This window comes from Chiloscyllium plagiosum, chromosome 17 (assembly GCF_004010195.1).
Source record: "Chiloscyllium plagiosum isolate BGI_BamShark_2017 chromosome 17, ASM401019v2, whole genome shotgun sequence".
Lineage (NCBI taxonomy): Eukaryota > Metazoa > Chordata > Chondrichthyes > Orectolobiformes > Hemiscylliidae > Chiloscyllium > Chiloscyllium plagiosum.
This window is the reverse complement of record NC_057726.1, coordinates 37,232,051-37,255,726: the sequence shown is the minus strand read 5'-3', so window position 1 is coordinate 37,255,726 and position 23,676 is coordinate 37,232,051. Positions and strand designations below refer to the sequence as shown.

At 38.6% G+C, this 23,676-nt stretch overlaps 1 protein-coding gene across 4 annotated transcripts in view; it reads left to right on the top strand.

The window, feature by feature from the left end:
- The window catches only part of LOC122558376 (NLR family CARD domain-containing protein 3-like), a 44,021-nt gene extending 20,595 nt beyond the window's left edge, over positions 1-23,426 (top strand). For 3 of the 4 annotated variants that reach the window (XM_043706881.1, XM_043706884.1, XM_043706883.1), the window contains 9 exons: positions 3,205-3,642; positions 4,822-6,550; positions 9,868-9,954; positions 14,356-14,439; positions 14,572-14,655; positions 15,959-16,042; positions 16,989-17,072; positions 19,135-19,241; positions 22,061-23,426. In XM_043706881.1, the coding sequence (XP_043562816.1) occupies positions 3,205-3,642; positions 4,822-6,550; positions 9,868-9,954; positions 14,356-14,439; positions 14,572-14,655; positions 15,959-16,042; positions 16,989-17,072; positions 19,135-19,219 (2,675 nt within the window). In that variant the 3' untranslated portion in view covers positions 19,220-19,241; positions 22,061-23,426. The remainder of the gene's footprint in view (positions 1-3,204; positions 3,643-4,821; positions 6,551-9,867; positions 9,955-14,355; positions 14,440-14,571; positions 14,656-15,958; positions 16,043-16,988; positions 17,073-19,134; positions 19,242-22,060) is intronic. The other variant, XM_043706882.1, reaches the window with a different exon arrangement.
- The last annotated feature ends 250 nt before the right edge of the window (positions 23,427-23,676 follow it).

Here is a 23,676-nt window from a genome sequence, read left to right as displayed (position 1 = left end):
GGACAAAACTATTTGCAGTGAGATCTGGATCTTGTTGCATGGCTGTGGTTAAAAACTGCTCTTGCTTAAAAAGTCTATCTGTGTATTGACTTAAAAACAAGAAATCTGAGCAGGAACAGTGACAGACAGATCAAAGATACCGATAATGAACATCAGGAGAAAGAACTTGGGCTGGGCCTGTATGTTTTCTAATGGCAGTCTTAAGAGAGTAAGATGTAGAAACAGCAGTTGACATTCAGCCTATAAATTATGCTGCACCATTTCATGAAATAATAACTGAACTGATAATTCCTCAGTTCTACCTTTTTACCCGATCCCTTTAACCCTTGATTGTCTTACTAGTTAAAAATCTGTCCATCTCAACTTTGAATATAGAAACTTAGAAACTAGGAGCAGGAGTAGGCCACTGGGGCCTTTGACCCTGCTCTGTTATCCAAGCTGATCATGGCTGATCATTCAACTCAGTACTCTATACCCGCGTTCTCCCCAGCCCTGATGACCCAGTCTCTACAACCCTCTGTGATAATGAATCCCACAGACTTATTATCCCATGAGAGAAGAAATTCCTCCTCATATCTGTCTTAAAAGAATGACTCATCACTCTGAGATTATGCCCTCTGGTCAGAGATTCTCCCACAAGGGGAAACACTCTCTCCACATCTACCCTGTAAAACCCCTAACAATCCAGTATGTTTCAATAAGATCACTGTCATTATTCTAAACTCCAGTGAGTACAAGCACTACCTACTCAACCTCTCCTCATAAAAAAAACCCCTTCATACTCAGAATCAACCGAGTGAACCTTTCAGTGACAGTATACTTTTTCTTCCATTAAGGGATCAAAGCTATTCAGTGTTCCAGCTATGGTCTGACAAGTGACTTGTATAATTTTATCATGTTGTCCCTACTTTTATGCTCCCATTTCCTTTGAAATAAAGGCCAACATTGCAGTTCCCTTCCCGAACACCCTCGGGTAACTGTCTGTATGGAGTTTGCACATTCTCCCGTGTTTCCTCTCGGTGCTCTGGTTTCCTCCCACATCCAAAGGTGTGCAGGTTAGGTGAACTAGCCATACTAAATTGCCCATGGTGTCAGGGATGTGTAGGTTAGGTGTATTAGTTAGGGGTAAATATAGGGTAGGGGAATGAATCTGGGTGGGTTACTGTTCGGAGGGTTGGTGTGGACTTGTTGGGCCAAAGGGTCTGTTTTCACACTATAGCGATTCTGTAGGGATTCTATGAGATTGAATACTAGCTTTTTCTGTTTATGATTCATGCGCAAGAACCCCCAAATTTTTCTGCACTGCAGCCTTTAGAAATCTTTTTCTATTTAAATCATATTCAACTTTCCACTAAAAATGTGGTGCTTGTAGATGTTCTGTTGGGGGCTGGGCCCAGAATTCTACCATAATAGTGGTTTGCTCTTTCTACAAGTAGATCTTCTTTGCAATGTGAAAAGAAGTTTCGTAACCTCACCGAAGCAACCAAGACAAGCTATTTAAAGCCACCTTACCTTTCACTACAATCTCTTTGTGTGTGTGTACAATATCTTCACAGTTGCAGAGGATTCAAAGATGAAAATAAGATCTTATAGTGACAAGCAAAGGCTTTTTGGACGTCTTTCTGCCTGTTTTCTCAAATTGGTTAAGGTGTGGTTCGAAACTTAAACTAGTTGGATGAACATCTTATTCACAAAGAGGGCCATTTTGGACAACTTGATAGATTGCACGAATCATGACAACTTTCAATCACAGTATCCAACATGACATTGACAATGCAGCACTACCTGGAGGGAAATGGTTTGCTAGTGCTGGTGGAAGTTTTTCCTCCTTTTCCAGTGATGTGGCCTTAGCCTGCAAGCCCTTGTTATTTCTTCTTCCAGTTCCTCTTATGGGAATGCCCATGGTGAACACTATGATTAAAAACTCCAGTACAGAAAGCTGAGCATGAAAATTTTACCTGCTTGAAATTGTGGGAAACCAACTGAAAATAGTTTCTTTTTCTATTTTTCAAAGTTTATGTTTTAAATAGAAATTGTCAAGCAGGTAATTCAATCACTTTTCTTTTGTTTTGAAATGAGTCAACCATAACTCTTGTTTAAGTGATGGAATTTCTGAGATCTGATCTTCTTATTCTGTTGTTTGCAAACATGCGGCACTCTGCAAAAAGGGAGCATCTTCTATCTGCAGCCAATTCCACTGGATTTTAGATTGAGCGTACCCTGCCTTAACCAGAAATGCTGCTCCACTGCACAGAATTCTACAATATTGTCCAAGTATTCTAAGCATTTTGGAAACTAACTTTACAAATCAGAAAACACACCCTTGACTTGTTTACTTCAGTAGTAAGAGGTTCTAAAATTAAATTTTAGCCCTTTGTAAAATTAGCTTATCCATGACAGAGCTACCAAAATTAACCTCAGCATCTGAATTGTTTGCAACAATCCTTGCCGTTCACCGAGTGTGAATGTCAGATGGTGCAAGATCAGTCTCTGCTCAATTGTAAAGAATGGATCCGGTATCAGAAACCAATAGACATCCATGGTTCTACACTTGATCAAAGAGTCAATACCTTATGCAAGAGAGAGAGGAGAAAGATTATTTCATATTCCATTCCAAGTTATGATCCTGAAATACCAGCAACTTACATACTGTGGGGTCCTTGGAGGAAAGGCAGAACTAGCTATTTTTAATAATTTACCCCATTTCCCATGACTTTTACCTACTATGTTCCAGAGAACTCAGCAAACATCCCCGACTTATATGTACAAGTTCCTGAAGTAGATAATGTAATTGTGAGCAACCTTTAGCACATTCATTGCATTACTCAGTATTGGAGGTATCTGAGAGTTACTCTGGAAGAAGAACGTTCCCTGGATTGAGGTAGCTCCTTTTTAGCAGCAATAGCTTCAAACATTTAAGGGGACCCCAATACCTGTTCACTGAAAGGTCAAACACACATAGGTAAAATAGACAATAGCAACCCTTGTATGATTATTTGGGAAATAAATATTGTATCTGCATTACTTAATCTGTGAAATAATTAGAACTTCAAGCCATGATTTAAAATTGCCAGACAAGTTAATGCAGTAGGTTACAAAATTGAAAAAAAAACTATAAGTCAGTCAATTTTGTGTAATATGGTCCTATTAGTTCTAAAATTTAGCTTAGTTTGATTTTTAATGATTTTATAACATTCTTAACAGGTGCTTGTGAGGATCCTGGATATTTTCCATCACAATTGAAGCGTGCTGACTGGGCAATTAATGCTATAGAAGAAGGTCGTCGAACAGTGGTAAATTACATCAGCCCAAATATACTGCCACTTTTAAACCTTTTAGTGAATAAGAAAATAATATCTGAAGACGACCACAATGCAATAAAAGATAAACCAGACGTTGATAAAGGGCGAACTCTTCTCGACATGCTAAGCCACAGAGGTCAGGAATCATGTGCTAATTTTCTCAATGTACTGCAAGACACAGAAGACTATTATCCTGGTTTAAAACAGTTTATAACAACACTACTGGAATCCTACACTGACAAAGTTGACAGGCCAAGTATTGATCTTCTCCATGAAAACTTACCAATTGTTTCATTTGAGGGAACCAATGAAAAAATCCAAATAACCGATTTCCCTGAAGGTAGGCATGATTTGTAAAAGATAAGTTCTTGGGTATTAGTAACAAATGACATCTCCACATTTAGTATTCTAGTATTGTTAATAGCTTGGATCCATTGATTTTGAAATTATTTAATATTGATGGGAACATAATTTAAACTCATTATAGATAAATCTGTATTGATATAGATTATCCTAATGTTTCTGTTCACTAATTTTGATGAAAGACTTGGACCCATTGTCACATCTGTATTGATGTTGCTTGGTTTGATGTCTTCACACTTAAAGAGAGCAATTTTCATCCCAGTTTTGGAAGTGGGTATCATAGTAGGAAACTCCCAACATCAGTTTCCAGCCAGAGTTACTTACAGGCACTCCTCCTAAATTGGTCTTTTCATCATGTTCCTCATCAGCTATCCCATTCACATTCAGGTCACTATCTAATCCAGGCCATCTACTCCACAATAGCATGCTTCCACTCTACTGATTGTCATTAACTTGTGTAGTGCCCGGTTTTATCAAGTTCACTTACACTGAAAAATTCTGCACATTTCATTCTCTTTGATTTTTTTTTCGAAGTTCTAATTGATTTACATTGCAAACATCATGGATTCCTGGATTAGATTGGATGGAAGCCATGCCATTATTATTCTGCATGGTACATCAGAAAGAATCAGCTACTTAAACAAAGGACAGCTTTCAATTCCATGGTGTCTTGTCTTCTTATACTGAATGCACCAGTGTTCATTTTTATAGCACACTGTGTTTATTACATTGTAGAATGAAGTACTTTACGGTTTAAACAAGTTTATTGGGTACCTTATTATCTTTCTACAAGACGTATTTGAATTCCTAAAATGATCTACAATTTATCTGATGCCTTACAATCCTTTATATACACAAGTAAGCCTCCATTATTCAGGTTCCAATTATTTTGTTTTCAGATAAACCTTTTTTGTAGGGCAAAGTCCTGTAGCAGATGTTGTCATATAGGCACAAATACTAATCTCTTTAATTCAACATAAATCAACCTTGTGCAGCAAGAAAGATTAAGTTTGCTTTATTTGTTTTCATTAAGTAAATGTACAATATTTGTACTATATTAAGTATGGTGACACTGTCAGATTTGCTGGGGCTTTGTCCATTATAGGAGAAAATGCAAGTTTCACCATGACTCATTACTTTTCTCTTGTAATTACAGAAATCTCTGAAGTTGTGACCATTCATAAAGGAACAATAAAAGCACAAATGGAGAGAATTAAACCATACTTTGCATTTGATAACTCCAGACCTTTGCTACAAGAACATTTCACCAGTTTAGTCATTCTTAATGTTCGAGAAAGGAATAAAACAGAGCATGAACTCCTACAACACAGGGATTATACAGCATGTGAACGTATTGATTTAAGACAGCTCCTTTCACCATCTGCACCTGGGGAAAAACCACCACGAGTCTGTCTAGTGCAAGGAGTGGCAGGAATAGGCAAAAGTGTTATGATGCAAAAAGTCGCTCATAGTTGGGCCTGTGGACCACTTTATTCTGGGTTTAATATACTGCTGTATTTCAGTTTTCGGGAGTTGAACACAATCAAGGAGAAAATTAGTCTAACTGAGCTTATTATACGTAGTTACCCTCATCTGAGAGCAGTATGCACAAAGATATTAGAATGGCCCAGTAGGATTCTGTTTTTATTTGATGGATTGGATGAATTCAAATCCTCTCTTGATTTTGGCATTTATTCACAAGTTCACATCTCCATTGCTCAACACATGAACCATTTGATTGCAAGTATCATAAAGGGAGACCTTGTTCACAATGCAACCATCCTTATTACATCCCGCCCAACCACAATTGATTTGGATAACAAAGCATATTTTAATCGTTGTGCTGAAATTTTAGGATTTTCCAAAAATGAAATTGCTGCATACTTTGTGAAGTGTCTCAAGGATAAAACAGCTGCTGAGCATGTCTTTCAAAAGGTGAAGAGCATTGATTCCTTATTTGGACTTTGCTATGTTCCTGCATTTTGTGACATTCTGTGTTTCTACCTCCACAAGTCCTTTCACTGTAAAGGCAAGTGGTCTCAGCTGTCTTCCTTTCCCAGGACAATCACAGATTTGTTCCTCAGATTTACCAAGTGTTTATTGGTCTGTAACAATGATGAGGAAGAAGACCCTGAGTCCTTCTGCTTAGAAGATGATGAAGACAAAAATGAGATCATTAAATTAGCACAACTTGCATGGGATGGAGTCACCAATAAAACAATAATATTCTCAACAAAAGATATTGAAAAGAATATCACTCAAGGCAAAAATTCCTTCTGGAAAAAAATTCTCACCAAAGAAAGCCTGAAGATGATGCAGTCTCACATTTGGCAATTTTTCCACTTGACACACCAAGAATTTTTTGCAGCACTATATTGCATTTCTGCAAATGAACCTGGAGTAAATCATGTTCATAAAGCCTTCAGTTCAAAAAGCAGTGTGTTTGAGATTGTACTGAGGTTCACTGCTGGCCTGGTGTCTCTCAGCAACAGAAAACTTGTGAAGCAATTGGTACCTAATTATCAGGTTAAAGATAGGGAAGTATTTGATGCTATCAAAAATGTTGCTGCAGTTGAAGTTCCTAAAGAAGACACGCTGACTCCAGAAAACATTGTAAAGTACACAGCACACAAAAGACAAAAACTTACAGCCTCACATTGTCTCTATGAAGCAGCAAATGAAAATTTAACACAACAAGTTGCTTCCCAAACTAGTGATACTGTAAACTTTTCTTACATCTCTTTGAATGTGACTGACTGCACTGCAATTGCAAACCTTCTGTCTTACCATACAACAATTGAAACACTAGAATTAGATGGATGTAAAGCTGGACCTTTGGGTTTCCAAAGACTCGAGTCTGTTTTCTCAAGAGTCAAGACACTGAGGTATTAAAATGTGTTCTTCATATATGAACTCGAAGAATTGGGAATGCTCTAGAATTTTGGTGACTTGGTCATTTTATCTTTTAAAGATACAGCAATAAGACTTTAGTAGATTTATGTTTAATATTAAATTAGTTGACTAAAGTGTCATGCATTGCATTTAAATGATGCTAGGAGAATGTGTCCACTTTGGGACCCTCCAACCACATGGCATCAATGTGGACTTCACCAATTTCCTCACTTACCCTTCTCCCACCTCATCCCAGTTCCAACCTTCCAACTTGACACCGCCCTAACGACCTGTCCATCTTCCTTCCCACCTATCCACTCCACTCTCCTCTCTGACCTATCATCTTCTCCCCCACCTCCATCCATCTATTTCACTCTCAGCTACCTTCCCCCCAGATCTACCTCTCCCTCTCATTTATCTCTTCACCTCCTCAATTCCTGATGAAGAACTCTTGCCTGAAATGTTGGTTCTCCTGCTCATCGGATGCTGCCTGACCTGCTGTGCTTTTCCAGCAACATACTCTCGACATTGAAATGATGCTGTCAACAACCTTGACATATGCATACATTAAATATTAAGGTTGCTTTTTTGTTTTCAAATTGAATTGTTCTGCAATTGATACATTTATATTGTGGCTAATATTTTAAAATCTTTATTACAAATTCATATTTTTAAAAATCCACAGAAGCTAGAAACCGAAAATATCTACTTTTGTTACAATTCAGACATTTGATATTGAAATTTCTTAAACAGTAACAAAAAATGAAAATATTTGATTGCATATATTGTATTAATCTGGTATTTACCATAGTTTAGAGAAAAATGATCTAACATAGTTACATGCAGGTCCCATAAACAACTTCGGTTGTATATAACTATCAAGTGACTGTGAGCAAACTCTGAAAATGTGTGTCTTGAGGCTGATCCTTTATGTGCCACAGTGGTGCAAGCCACTCATTGTGATGTCAGCTATTGCTGTGTAACATTATCATCTCTGAGTCAGTCGATTCTAGATTAGCTTTGAGCACATACTTCAGGCTGACTTTCTGCCGTAATAGCAGATAGTGCACTATCTTTTGGATTCGGCATTAAACTAAGGCCTGTGTACTCTCTCAGGAAGATTTAGAAGATTTCATGTTAATATTCAAATAAGCTATCTTGTCAATAGTTATCCCTCAAGTTACATCATTAAGAAAGATTATCTGGCCTGTAACCTTATTGCTGTGTTCAAGTTGTTTGGCAGATTTTCACATCACAAGTGACTACACTTGAAACATATTTTATTGGGTGCAAAGTGCTTGGAACATCTTGAAGTCACGAATACTATCTTATTAAGTACAAAACTTTCAATGTTATTAACTTTAGGGCAATGTTTGCTGACACTGGCAACTGAGGGCAACTACACATGTGAGCTCATTTAGAAATGTGCATGTGCACAGTTCCAAATACAGTGTCATCACATAGATGTAGTTCGTGTGTGACATCACATGCAAAAGTATTGTGCACAAGAATTTGAATAGGGTTTCAGTGGTGGGGAAAGGGTGCATGGGACAGTTTTGGTGGGTGGGCGGACACTCTTTTTCTATGGTCCTCCCAGTCTCCCCTCATTCCCACCCCAACAAACCCAACCCCAATGTAATTTAAAGCAGCGCATGGTTCACATATGCTGGTGTCAGCAAACACAGCCATTGCTAAAACTTCCATCCATGCCCCTGTCACATAGGTTTGGCTGTTCCAATGTTCTCCTGGTAGGCTTCATAATTCATTAAATTTCAACTCAGCAAAATCCCCTGCCTGCATTCATCCATGATCCATCACTCCTTCTTCCCATGTTGGCTCCGGATCCAGCAGTGCCTCAAATTAATTCTCATCCTTCTAATTTGAATTTGCCAATCATTTTATTGTTCCTAATTTCTCTAACTCCCTATAATTCTGCCTGGAAACTCTAGTTTCATGAGCATTCCACCCATAACTGGCAATCGTGCTATCAGCCCCGATATTTTGGATTTTTGATCTAAAACCCCATTGCCTGTTACCTCCTCAAAATCCCAATTTCAGAACCCAGCCTTAGGTCAATTCTCTGTACCTTTTCCTACAGGTCAACAGGGAGTTAGTGGCCCAGTTCTAATGCTGGTGGACACAAGTTTGAATCCCACCATCTTACATAGTGAATTATTAGTTCAATTAATAAATCTGGAATTAGAAACTTGTCTTTTAGTCACCATAAAACCATTGTCGAATGCCATAAAAACAATTGAATTGAATTGAATATATTGTCACGTGTAACCAGACACAATGAAAAGCTTTGTGGAAACAAATCCGTGAAAATAAGTCTGACTCATTAATGCCCTTTAGGAAAATAAATCTGCATTCCTTGTTTTGTCTGGTCTACATGTGACTCCAGACTCATAGCAATGTGATTGACTCTGAACAATGTCATTGAGTCTTTACTCCCCTCTTGAAGTGGTCTAGCAAGTCACTCAGTTGTATCTAACTGCGACAAAGTATAATAAAAGGAGTGAAACTGGATTGACATTACGGCATTGTCAAAAACAACAAGAGGGCACCCATCCCAGTCAACCCTGCAAAGTCCTCTTTACTAATCTTAGGAGTGAGCTTGTGTAAAAATTGCGAGTTGCTCCACAGACCAGCTCGATAAAATCCTACAGACGGCACCAAATCTTCCATCAGCTGTCACCCATCACCATTTCCAGAGATGGTAACACAGTCAGGAGGGAGTTGCCCTTTAACATTTACTCTGGTCCTTGTGAAATCTCACTGCCAACTACCATTCTTTGCAACTCCCTTAACACCACCCCATCCCCCTACCCCACCACTGTAAAACTGGCCTTACAACATACTTGACCTCATCCCCACCAATCTACCTGTAGCAGGTACATACATTCAATACCAGTAGGAATGAACAGCACCTAGTCCTTCAGGTGACACAGCCCTGCTTTCATATTGAGGTTGCTGTCCATTTTGCTGTGGGGAATGGAATAGGTTTCAAAGTGATCTACAACTCAAGACTGGACATCCATGAGTCACTGTGGGCCATCAGCAGGAGCACAGTTGCACTCATCTACAGTCTGCAACCTCATGATCTGGCATATCACCCCCTCTATCCTTATCATAAAGCCAGGGGTCAGTCCTGGGTCAATGAGAAGCATAGGAGGCCATGAACAGAAATGAGCTACCTAAAATTGAGTTGTTCACCCAATGCAGCTACAGGAATGAATATTTCATTAGCTGAAGAATATTCACAAATACCAGGTGAACAAGATGATGATAATTTTCCTTTCATTCACAGTTTAGAGGGAAACATGCTGGAAGATGAAGGAGCAGAGATCATTGCAAATGCACTCAGAAGTAAGACGTGCAGAATAGAAATTTTAAGGTAAATTGCCTTCATCTGTTTCACATCTTAAAAATGGCAGAGTGGATAAAATCAAATATCAATTGCAAATTTTGGTTCACGATGAAGATATAAACTAAACAAAATGTTGTTCGTTAAAAACTGACTTTTTACGAGTTAAAATTCACAGCCAAAGAATAACAAAGTTAATTCTAAACTCTTTTCTTGAACTGTTGTATCATTGTGTTGATCAACAGTTTTGTTTTCAGGTTCTTAACTTTGTACTTTATAGAAGCCTGGACTTACTTTGTATATCTAAAAGATTAAATTGTTAAAAGTTATGATTAGTACACTATTGTATTGTTATTTTTGTTTTATTAGATTGTACTGTAGCTAATGCCAGTACAGAAATTGGGAGGACTCATTGAAGTAAATGATTTAAAAAAAATCTGTTAGCATAGAAGTAGTATTTAATCATTGGATTTTCAGTGAATATTATATCACATATGTAGGTATTTTGCAATGCTAACTTTTCCAAACGAGATTTCTTACAGTAACATCAGCATTCACTGTTTAAAACAAAATCTTTAAACAAATGTTAAACAAATCAGTGAATACGTCAGGATAGTAATCTTAAAGCATGATGGATTCCACGCGATCATTTGTGTTAGGGGGACTCTCTAGTCCGAGGTACAAACAGACGTTTCTGTGGCCAGCAGCAAAAAATCTGAATGGTGTGTTATTTCCCTGGTGCCAGGATCAAGGATGTCTCAGAGAGGGCGCAGAATGTTCTCACAGGGGAGAGGGGCCAGCAGGAGGTCATTGTACACATTGGAACCAACAACGTTGGAAGGGAAAGGATTGAGACTCTGAAGAGAGATTACAGAGAGTTAGACAGAAATTTAAAAAGGAGGTCCTTGAGAGTAGTAATATCTGGATTACTCCCGGTGCTACGAGCTAGTGAGGGCAGGAATAGAAGGATAGAGCAGCTGAATGCATGGCTGAGGAGCTGATGTATGGGAGAAGGATTCACATTTTTGGATCATTGGAAGTTCTTTTGGGGTAGAAGTGACCTGTGTAAGAAGGACGCATTGCACATAAATTGGAAGGGGACTAATATACTTGCAGGGAGATTTGCTAGAGCTGCTCGGGAGGATTTAAACGAGTAAGGTTGGGGGATGGGACCCAAGAAGGTAGTGAGGAAAGAGATCAATCTGAGATTGGTACAGTTGAGAACAAAGGCGAGTCAAACTGTCAGGGCAGGCAGGGACAAAACAGAGAACAAGGTAGGACTGATAAATTAAACTGCACTTATTTCAATGCCAGAGGCTTAACAGGGAAGGCAGATGAACTCAGGGCATGGTTAGGAACATGTGGCTGGGATATTGTAGCAATTACAGAAACATGGCTCAGGGATGGACAGGACTGGCAGCTTAATGTCCCAGGATATAAATTGCTACAGGAAGGACAGAAAGGGAGGCAAGAGAGGAGGGAGGGGAGTGGCGTTTTTGATATGGGATAGCATTGCAGCTGTACTGAGGGAGGATATTCCTGGAAATACATCCAGAGAAGTTATTTAGGTTGAACTGAGAAATAAAAAAGGGATGATCACCTTATTGGGCTTGTATTATTGACCCCCTAATAGTCAGAGGGAAATTGAGAAACAAGTTTGTAAGGAGATCTCAATTATCTGTAAGAATAATAGGGTGGTTCTGGTAGGTGATTTTAACTTTCCAAACATAGACTGTGACTGCCATAGTGTTAAGGGTTTAGATGGAGAGGAATTTGTTAAGTGTGTACAAGAAAAGTTGAAGTTCTAAATTGGAGAAAGGCCAGCATTGATGGTATTAGGCAAGACCTTTCAAAAGCTGATTGGGCGCAGATGTTCACAGGTAAACGGACAGCTGGTAAATGGGAAGCCTTCAGAAACAAGATAATGAGAGTCCAGAGAAAGTATATTCCTGTTAGGGTGAAAGGAAAGGCTGATAGGTAGAGGGAATGTTGGATGACTAAAGAAATTGAGGTTTTGGTTAAGAAAAAGAAGGAAGCATACGTCAGGTATAGATAGGATAGATCGAGTGAATCCTTAGAAGAGTAGAAAAGGCAGTAGGAGTATACTTAAGAGAGAAATCAGGAGGGCAAAAAGGGGACATGAGGTAACTTTGGCAAAAAGAGTTAAGGAGAATCCAAAGGGTTTTTACAAATACATTAAGGACAAAAGGGTAACTAGGGAAAGAATAGGGCCTCTCAAAGATCAGTAAGGCAGCCTTTGTGTGGAGGAGGTGGTGGAGATACTTAGCGAGTATTTTGCATTAGTATTTACTGTGGAGAAGGACATGGAAGATATAGAATGTGGGGAAATAGATTGTGACATCTTGAAAAGTGTCCATATTACAGAGGAGGAAGTGCTGGATATCTAGAAACATGTAAAAGTGGATAAATCCCCAGGACCTGATCATGTGTACCCTAGAACTCTGTAGGAAGCTGGAGAAGTGATTGCTGGACTTCTTGCTGAGATATTTGTATTATCGATAGTCACAGGTGAGGTGCCGGAAGACTGGAGATTGGCTAACATGGTGCCACTGTTTAAGAAAGGTGGTAAGGACAAGCCAGGGAACTATAGACCAGTGAGCCTGACCTCGGTGGTGAGCAAGTTGTTGGAGGGAATCCTGAGGGACAGGACGTACACGTATTTGGAAAGGTAATTAGGGATAGTCAACATGGCTTTGTGCGTGGGAAATCATGTTTCATAAACTTGATTGAGTTTTTTGAAGAAGTAGCAAAGAGAATTTACGAGGGGGCAGAGCGGTAGGTGTGATCTATTTGGACTTCAGTAAGGCATTCGACAAGGCTCCCCATGGGAGATTGGTTAGAAAGGTTAGACCTCATGGAATACATGGAGAACTAGTCATTTGGATACAGAACTGGCTCAAAGGTAGAAGACAGAAGGTGGTGGTAGAGGGTTGTTTTTCAGACTGGAGGCCTGTGACCAGTGGAGTGCCACAAGGATCGGTGCTGGGTCCACTACTTTTCATCATATATATAAATGATTTGGATGTGAGCATAAGAGGTATAGTTAGTAAGTTTGCAGATGACACCAAAATTGGAAGTGTAGTGGACAGCGAAGAAGGTTACCTCAGATTACAACGGGATCTTGACCACATGGGCCAATGGGCTGTGAAATGGCAGATGGAGTTTAATTTAGATAAATGTGAGGTGCTGCATTTTGGGAAAGCAAATCTTAGCAGAACCTAGACACTTAATGTTAAGATCCTTGGGAGTGTTACTGAACAAAGAGACCTAGGAGTAGAGGTTCATTGCTCCTTGAAAGTGGAGTTGCAGGTAGATAGGATAGTGAAGAAGGCGTTTGGTATGCTTTCCTTTATTGGTCAGAGTATTGAGTACAGGAGTTGGGAGGTCATGTTGCAGCTGTACAGGACATTGGTTAGGCCACTGTTGGAATGTTGCATGCAATTCTGGTCTCCTTCCTATCGGAAAGATGTTGTGAAACTTGAACGGGTTCAGAAAAGATTTACAATTGTGTTGCCAGTGTTGGAGGATTTGAGCTATAGGGAGAGACTGAACAGGCTGGGGCTGTTTTCCCTGGAGCATCGGAGGATGGGTGACCTTATAGAGGTTTATGAAATCATGAGGGAGTTGGATATGATAAATAGACAAAGTCTTTTCCCTGAGGTAGGGGAGTCCAGAACTAGCGGGCATAGGTTTAGGGTGAGAGGGGAAAGATATAAAAGAGACCTAAAGGGCAATGTTTTCACGCAGAGGGTGGTATGTGTATGGAATGAGCTGCCAGAGGAAGTGGTGGAGGCTGGTACAATTGCAACATTTAAAAGACATCTGGATGGGTATATGAATAGCAGGGTTTTGGAGGGATATGGGCCAGGTGCTGGCAGATAGGACTAGATTGGATTGGGATATCTGGTTGGCATGGATGAGTTGGAACGAAGCTGTACATCTCTATGACTATGGCTCTAATTGATTTTTATAATAGAAGACGATGACCAGTCTTGCTTATTTTTCGAATATATCATATCATTAGTTTTAGCTGGTTGTAAATAATAATCTTGATTCTCAAAATTAAGTAACTCCAAAATGTATTTACACCATTGTGTTTCTGATTCAAGTTAAAAGCAGTTTAATAAATGCAACATTAAATTAACACATGTTTAGCACATGAAAATAACTGTTTCTGATGTGTTTTGTACTGTAAGAGCTTGCATTTCTCTGTTTAACTGCAATAAATAATTTCCCTGTATGCCATGCGTCCTAAATTAATTGGGAAATTTCCAAATCAGTTATAAGTAAATCAGATGCTATCAGTGACCTGATGGACTACAGTGTCCATGGATATTTGTGTATTGCTAGCTTCAGGTCCAAGCAAATGATACAAATGTTATACTGTCTGAATATCTGGAATCTTCACAGGTTAAAGCACAACTCCATACAGGAAAAAGGAGCAGCTCAAATAGCTGATGCATTGAAAACAAACAGTAGTCTGAAAACATTGGGGTATGTATTCAACTTAGCAAAATCAAATGTTTGTCAAACTTGCAAGAGAATTTATTAACAAAATTAACTGCTGTTATGATGACTGATGGTTTTACTTTGTTTATTTTAACAAAATCTCTCTGATTTCACTAGATTAAGGGCAAATTCTGTCCGAGCTAAAGGTGCCCGTTCGATTGCTGAAGCCCTGGAGATGAACACAACGTTGCGAGTTTTCGGGTATTGTTTCCTCAAATTTTGTGTGCACTACCCGTGGATATTACTAAATTTCATGACAGCACTGTTCATGGTTCCCATTTCAAGTCCATTGTGGATCCTTATCTTGATGAAGAGGAATTCTCAATACTCTGCTTCCTGGACTGTTGACAAATTAACTTGTGTGTTTCATTATTTAATAAACCTAAGATAAAAGTAACTGTATCACCCAGGTATAATGAGAGACACAATTACATTATTAATTTATTAATATATGAACTGTTCTCTAAATGTGTTTATTTAAAAATAGGGCCTGAACCCACTGGAAGACATACTCTGTCACCACCCATTTCCTCAATACCTCAGAGGAAGTTATGTCCTTTGCTAAGTTAAAAGTACTCACTGTTAGAACAGTTGATTGGCTTTCCTTAAGCTAGGAGCTCTCACTACAATGCTGCAATGTGACTGTATATTGATAATAGGTGGTCCACAGAGTGCTGGTATATTGGCTTCCACAGGATTGACTATGGACCCCAATAGTAGCGCAAATTAGCACCCTTGTCTATAGAACTAATTGCCTGGGGCAGTAGCAAATGGCATTGGGAAATTTCCATTACAAAGGGAAAATGAGCACCAAAGTTACTGTCAACAATGGAGAAACTGTTTTCAAAAACAGCCTTACACCTGATCCATGCAAATAAAACTACCTTACAAATTAATGAGATCATTCCCACCTGAGGAATTCTGGAGCTTTTTCTCTTTATTCATGGTCTTCATTTTGCTTGGCCAGAGAAAGGTTCCCACCATATGAGACGAGATACTTGTGGTCCTGCACTCTACAAATGAATGGTAGAGCGCTTGATGTTCCAAAGCACTGCACCATTACCCCTCAAGAATTCAACTTTCCTTTCTCTAAATCCCCATTTCCCCCTCCCTTTCTGAAAGCACAGGATGGTTCCATCATGCTATGGATGCATTTCCTCATTCATGAATCTCTAATATTCACAGCCATTATTACAACTATACCTGAAGCTGTTCTTCCCTCCTCATCAATAGGTGGCAGTGTAGAAGTCACTAGCTCAAAAACTAGAAAGCCTGGTTCAATTTCATTATCACTCTTTCACCTACAGGCTATGAACCAATGCTCCATGACCACCTCAAGTTAAATGAGCTAACTTAATATATGTTGAAGATTGAACCGAGGAGTGTAATGAGTTTCCTTTTTTTCCCAAACTGCTCAAAATATTAATGAATTGAGTTAGTTTGGTGCCAAGAGGGCTGTTCTCATTATTGAAGGGAAATTAAATATATGTGTGTCCTGTTTCAGCTTGCAATTTAACAAGATCGGGGATGAAGGTGCAATGTATATGGCAGAAGCAATGAAAAAAAATCGCAGCTTGGTTGAACTAAGGTAAGTGCTTAAATGTACACTCGCAGAAGAATGTTTTTTCCAATCCCAATCTCTCCCAGGTTCACCTATTTTCAGGTGAGCTTTTAAGTTTGCTTTTACTCACATTTTTTATTGCTTGGTGGTTTAGCACTTGTCTGTGTGCTCATGGGCTGAGCCTGGCTGATGTTTGCAGTGAGCTTTGGCTACATTGGACAGAGGCATTGGGAATGCCACCTGCGAGCTGGAAACATGCGCAAACCATCTGTCCCATCTTTGTTGTTAAATCTGATCAATCATTTAACTGGGCAGTGGTGGACCTTTCCCAGAATCAAGGACCCAAACGGCAGACGTCCCACCCAGCAAGAACTGCTTACCCTCCAGAAGCCAGCAGTGCTAATTATTAAATGACACAAGGGAGCTAGTATCTGCTGCTTCACGTACCCACTAGGCACAGGCCAAGGCGGTGGTGGGCTGCATGGGAGAAGGATTGGCAAATAGGACAGAGATGAGTCTTTCATTGGAGTACTGAGTCGTGATGCTTGGTCCTTTGAATTAGTACAATGAGGAAGGATGGACACACACACGCATACACACCCGGTTAAGGTTCGTTCGGTGGGCTCCGAACGTGGTCAGATCTCCTTCTGCACCACTCCACCTAGCCTCACCACTGGGTGAATACCAGCGGTGGTGCTATGAGAGGCTTACGTGAGTATCAGTTTCCCAGTTAAAAGCCTCAGTTAGTGGTGGTTCAGCAAATTCCCCATCTGATTTCCTACTTAGAATTAATTTGGCTGGAGGCAGGTCATTATTCATTTTTAAGAGAATGGCTCCTTTAAAAGTGCTCTATTATTTTCTTGTTGTTATGCGTATCTGTGATTCATACATTTTCATATTTAAGGGATTTCATTGTACATATTGCTGTACTTTGTGGGTGCTCATTAATACAATGGAGAATATTTGTTTGTAGACTCGGAGACAATGGTATCAGTGAGAAAGGGAGCGATTATTTTAGAAGTGCTTTAGAAGTGAATGACACACTTGAAGAGTTGTGGTAAGAATTTTGTTTTATTGTTCATTTATTAAAATGTTCTTTCTTTGCAATTTTTTAGTTGATTACAGTCATAGATAGAAGGCTGGCATTTTCTTAGAAGATTGTATTTTGAAGCTTCTTCATCAGACTTGATGATGAAACAAAGATGTGTAGAATTGTAATCAGTGTAAATGAAAATGCAAAAGAAATATTGATCATTTAGGTGAATTGGCAAAATGGTGGCAAACGGATTTCAGTATCGTCAAATGTAAAAGAATAAAACAGAGCACTGTCTAACCTGTGAAAAGCTAAAAACTCTCGGACATCCAAAGAGACCTGATGAAATGGGGTGCAGAATGTAGAGATATAAACCGTTTCAGAAAATAGCTAAAAGAGTTAATACGGTCTTATTTCTACTGGAACAGAGTGCAAGAGGGTGAAAGATAGCTATACATATCCTGGTTAGACCACACCTAGACCACTGTGACCAGTTCTGAGCAACACACCCTAGGTGGATATATGGTATTGGTCTTGGTTCAGTGCATTATAGCTGTATCTGAATAATACCTGGACATCAAGAGTAAATTCTTGGTGAAGTGACATAAATTTATGTTGTATTCCCTAGAATTTGGAATATTTAAGAGTGATTTGACTGAAGTTTTCAAGGTATTAAGAAAAACTGGTAAAATAGATTGGGAGAAAGTATCTTCACTAGCTATGTTGTATTCATCTAGGACCATAGTAAAAAAAAAGGTAGGCACAATTTTTCAGGAGTGAAATTAGGAAACATTTCTTCATGAAAAAGGTGCTAGAGGTTTCACCCTCTCTTTCTTTCACAAAAAGTAATCGATACTGGATTAAATGTTAATTTCAAAACTGAGAGTAATCAATTTTCATTCACCAAAGAATATGGAATGCAGGCAGGTAAATATAGTTAGTTCACAGATCGATCCTAAGTTCAGTGAATGGTGATATAATCTCAGTGGACTAAATGTCAACTCCTATGCTAACGTTTCTGTTTATCGGTGTGTCTATGCTGTGATCCCACTGGAAAGCGAGGCAAAAATAACAGACAAATTTTAAAATTTGATCTTTGTTTTATTAAGAATGAGATTCACATTGTGATAAGGAATTAAAGTTCCTTTTTAAAATGCTACTGAGTTAAAAGAGAAGTGTAAGATATAATTGGTATGTTTATTTTACTTAACTGGCAAATAACTTAATATTTATAATTAGTTCTAGTTAAAAATAAATAAAAGTTAATTTCAGTCTGTGTTGAAAAAACCACATTGCAATAACGCAGTGTTGAACAGAACTGCTCACGTTCGGTATTGAAGTGAATGTAACGCCAGATAGATATCATAGAATATGAGTTTCTGTTTGGGGCTGTTGATCATGTCCAAACAGGGAGCCCTGGCTTACAGATAAGAACAGGAGTGCCAGATGTCTTGTTCACTCTGAGCTGGCTCTGAGGAAGCTGGATCAGTGACAAGAACTTTCTACATGTAACTAAAGTGTGAATGGTGATGGAAGATCAGCATCTGCGGAATTATTTCAGGTATCAACAGGAGGACACATTTATTCTTTGAAATAGTTAGTTCAGAATCGCCTCAAAACATCCACTATATAATAATTATACTGACATATTTACACAGTCTCTCATGACTTTTTTGCAGCGTCAGAAGAAATCATGTATCATTTATAGTGTTTGTTGTAACAAGTTAAAAGATGTTACAGTTGCCACTTGGAATGGAAGTAGTTTTCTTTTTAAAAATACATGCTCTGGTCACATTTAAAGCAGAGTTTTCTGTGGCTGCACTTAAGCCAAAAAGAAAATTGGGTGTGCACTATTTTATACACGAGATTTCCCACTTCATTTGCTTTTCTATATTGCATCCAAGAACAAAATAAAAAAAAGGTACATAATTCCTCCCTGTGGATGAAGAAAGAACTACAGAGAAAACACAGCCTTTACAAAATGGTCTTTCATTTCATTATCCTGGTGTTCAGCCCTTTTACTCATTGAAGAACTGAAGACTTTTGATCCTTACTTTTAGAATCATTAGATGTCTTTCTCTTTTAGGATTCTGGTGAATAACATCTCAAATGATGGAAAGGAAAGACTGAAAAATGCCAATCATAAAAACCCAAATATTCGACTGAATTAATTTGGGAGAATTAAATGCATAGGTATGTACCTTGTACAGGTGTGCAGCTAAAGGTAAAACTTTCTTCTGTGTGTTTATATTATCAGTACAAAAGTAATGTGCTTGGTGAGTAAAGCTCATCAGCCCTGAAAAACATAATTCTTCTTTTTGTGTCCTTGTCAGGATTATAGAAGCAACATGAAAAGGAATTTTATCAGGTCTTTGGGTATAGGATTGGATACAAGGGATTAACATTTGACTGGACAATCTCAGTACCTCCCACCCTGTCCAGAGGCACGTTCAAAGTGCTGATGGTAACCTAGCAAGCAGTAGTGAAAGCCAATTGATGTTGTTAAGCAATTGGCAATGATTTTCCAAGGGTAATGGAATCTTTCAGGTTGTACATGGAACCCTGTTTTCAGCTTGTCGGTTGTTCTCAGGGACCACTAGCCACCTTTCCAATTCTACGATCAAACTCACCCTCCCACCTGCCATCCTGACAACAATGCTGGGGCACCCTCTGAACTGAATACTTCTAGAAAGTGCCAGCAGTCCCTGCTGGTAAGAAACATAAGGTCAGGGTTATGTTAATGCGTGTGTACCTTAAGATATTATATGATGTCATAATATGTGATGTTCCAAAATAAAGGTGTCCACCTAACCTCTAAAAGACCCTTGGTGCATTGACATCAGTGTAGTGTGTTCAGTCAATCAGCTATGCGTATGTAAGGTACATAATATCATTAAGCACAACACTCAGACTATGTTTAAATATGTGATATGCTAACAATCTAAACAGTTAATATTGTTGATAAATTTCAGGACACCTATCTTATCTAGAGTCTCTCTCTTTTAAATAGGATTATCACAGATAATCCACTTTTAAAAAATTGGTCTTCTACAGTGCTGCAGCATAGCTGAAATCTACTAAAATAATATTCAGGCTAAGTACAAACAAAAAGGGGGAAATGGCAGCTTTTTATGCTAATGAAGACATACCTGTGCCCAGACATCAGTCTGTTCTGCCAACTTGCTTTTTGGCATACAAAACACAAACAAGAATGACCTCATGGCTCTTTCTTTGTGGAAAACCCACCTAAACATACAAGTCTGATAGTTTGAAAGCAGCAAGGAAAAAAGAAACCAATGCTAAAATAACAACAGAAAAAAATACCTATGTTGCAATATGGACTCTTATACTGACAATTTTAAAGAGGACAGTAAAGATGGAAATCTATGCATGGATTAGCACACCATTAACATTCCATCAGAATTTTAGTTATTTAAAGAAAGAATCAATCTTTACTTTCTAGACCAACAAATAATTGGTAAAGAACAATAGTCAAACTTTTTATTACTTTGTGAGAAATAGAAACATCCCCTAAGTGTTGAATTGGGAGCCATTTTATGCTGTGAGGCCATCTCTACTTGTGGATTGAAACTGTGGAGATGCAAATTGGACAGATGTATGTCTCTTTTCTGATTGACAGTGAGCACTGGGGTACAGATATCCAGCAGCAATGTTTTATACCAGAGATCCTTAGAAGAGCACAGTGACTTCGTAGTGTCCTAGTAACCAGCCAAATGCCGTGAATGTTCAAAATTTAGGTCTTGGTGCTCATTTTGAACAGGGCTGCAAAATGATTGTCAGCTGCACACTTTATGCATGTCTATCTGTTCTGGAACTTTAATGGCTAATTTAGGACTTTTACATGGATTGCAGGGTAACCACAAAAACAGGGGAGGAATTTTTCTTTTGGGATTTTAATTTCTGTAAAACTAGGTGAAGCAGACGTTGTCCTGTTCACAGAGAAATTCTCCAGGCGGGTGCTGCTTCAGATTCAATAGGCCTTTCCATGCCTTGTGTCTGCAATATCCTCTCGCAAACCTCCAGGGCCAAGCTAACTAAAATTTCAAACCCTCCAACCCATAAGCTGCATGAGCTACCCAATTACTGTCTACAGTTTGCTGCTGATGCCCCAGGGTCAGTTTTGATCAATTTTCATTGTGTGTGATTTCTCTGCCAGTTTCAAATGGAAGCTGACATTGAGCAATTTAGTCATACTGAGGTAGAATTCTTGTGCGGATTGTGTTTCAACTTAGCAAAGAATGGCACAAACTATGAAATATTACATGTATACATGTACGATATATTTCAAGGTCTGCTTATGCCCGAAACATCGATTCTCCTACTCCTTGGATGCTGCCTGACCTGCTGTACTTTTCCAGCAACACATTTTTCAGTTATCAAAGATGTGCAAACATTTGAGTGAAATATACAATCCAGTTACTAGATCTGATTCTTGTATTTCTATAAATATGACTTGGAGCTTAAAAGGAAGATCATTCTCCAACACTGATTCAGGCCAGAGCATATGATTAGTTAGGTAGCCTAATAGATGTATGCATTCAAACAATGATGCAGCCTGGCTGTGCTACAGGAATGTATGCAGGAAGCTTCACATGTAGGCTCTGTTTGGGTCACTCTAGTGGGTGAACAACAAAACCACTGTTATTCTATCATGTATTGATAGGCAGTGTTCATTGTTGTAGAGTAGTGACCTTTGTTCTAAGATAGAAAGTGCTGGAAAATCTGTGTAGGTCTGGGAGCATCTGTGGAGCCAGCAATACAGTTAATGCTTTGGATCCTGTCCAACACTTCTTCTGAGGAAAAGTGCATTCAGACTCAAAAGGTTAGCTCTGTTTCTATCTCCATAGATGCTACCAATCCCGCTAAGTTTCTGCAGTGCTTTGTGTTTTTATTTCAAATTTCTATCATCCTCAATATCTTGTTTTTGTTTTAGTGGTATGTGTTCCTTCCATTCCTGAAACTTTTAATCTTTTGCCTTAAATCATGTTCAGGAGCTATATGACAAGAAAATGTATTTCATTAAGACACAAGCTGTTATTGAATTCAGCATTCGTCTGGCATGAACAGGTTCAGGGACAAACTCTGCTCGACTGTTCCAGGATCAATGAGTTTACACCATGGGAAGTGTTCCTGACTCCAGAAAAAAAAAGATGGCTATCCAGAAAGCAACATTGACAAACTGAAAACCTTCGTTGACACGGAGGAAGTTCCATGATATGATTCGTCTTTAAGAAAGTGCAATCACTTTTGAAAATGAACTGCCTAAAACACAGTGGCTCATAAAAGAGGACTGTGTTGTTGATGTCTTGGTTTGTTGATGCCAGCTTAAGGTATACATCTGAAAGTATCCATAGTAAACACCCAGCCGAGGCAGCACCCTTCAGTTGAAGTATCTTGGGGTGAAATGTATGCTTTGTTTCTTACATATCTTTTTCTAAATAAAGTATGCTCTTTGGATATGACACATTCCATGCTTCATCCCACTTTGGAGGATGTTTATGTGAACTACTTATTGCGGGGCTACACAAACCTATGGGCCAGACAAGTTTACTTCACTGAACAAGATTAATGAATGCTAGTCTTACAATAGCAAGGACAATATCTTCCATTCTGTTAAATGTTATTGCTTATAACATGGGTTTAATAGAATATGAAATGTATAAATACTATATTTTTTTAAAATGTACAATTTTATTTTGATTTGAAGTATTTGATTAAAGTATTTTGTTTTTTCTTGATGAGTTTCAGAACTTTGACTAGCGCTATTCACTTAAGAAATTCCAAAGCACTTATACCACATTCCTCTCTGCACTTTTCCAGCGCAAATGTTAAGCTGTCAGTATTAGAACAATGCAGAAAATAACTTAAAATAAGTACCTTGTATGTTTTTTTCTAACAGCAACAATGCAATTTAAATCCTGTACATTTCTAATTGATATGAATTCAGAAGTTCAAAGGATGCTTCTGTGGTATCCACACTGTTTTACTGATTGGAGCAAATCAGAAAGCCCCAGTGCAGAGCACATGCTCTCAAGTAGCAACTGAACACGTGTATTTCCTGCTCCTTAGTATTCAGTTGAAAAGGAAATCTACCCAATTTGCTATGCCTGGTCTTTATACAGTGAGAATCCTGCAATTAACAGACTTTACAGAAACTAGAACCTGAGCCAGGACCTTATTGTTCTGTCCTGGCCACTTTGTACAACAGTATAAGAAGCAAATCTCTGCCAGGGAATTCTGCATTGACAATCACATGATATAAGGACTGCAAGAGTGTTTCAGTTATATTCAACAATGTTGTACAACAATGATATTGTATCCAAGTTGTGTTCTGTGATCCAAAATAAATGCAATTATTTTGACAATCTGGTAAAATGTCACTATTCTGCAAGGACAGAGCAATTGATCATTATTGGGATGTAAATCTTCTCATCTAAACCATGCCCTTTGAAGAGTGCATACCCAGTTTAACTGAGTGAAATTGGAGAGTGGGTCTCGTGGTACATTCTGCTCCTGAAGTTATTAATATGTGCCAAGAAATTCTTGTTTGAGGCAACACGTAGAATACTGTAGTCCAGAAATGGTCAAGTCTGTCAATGTTTTACCC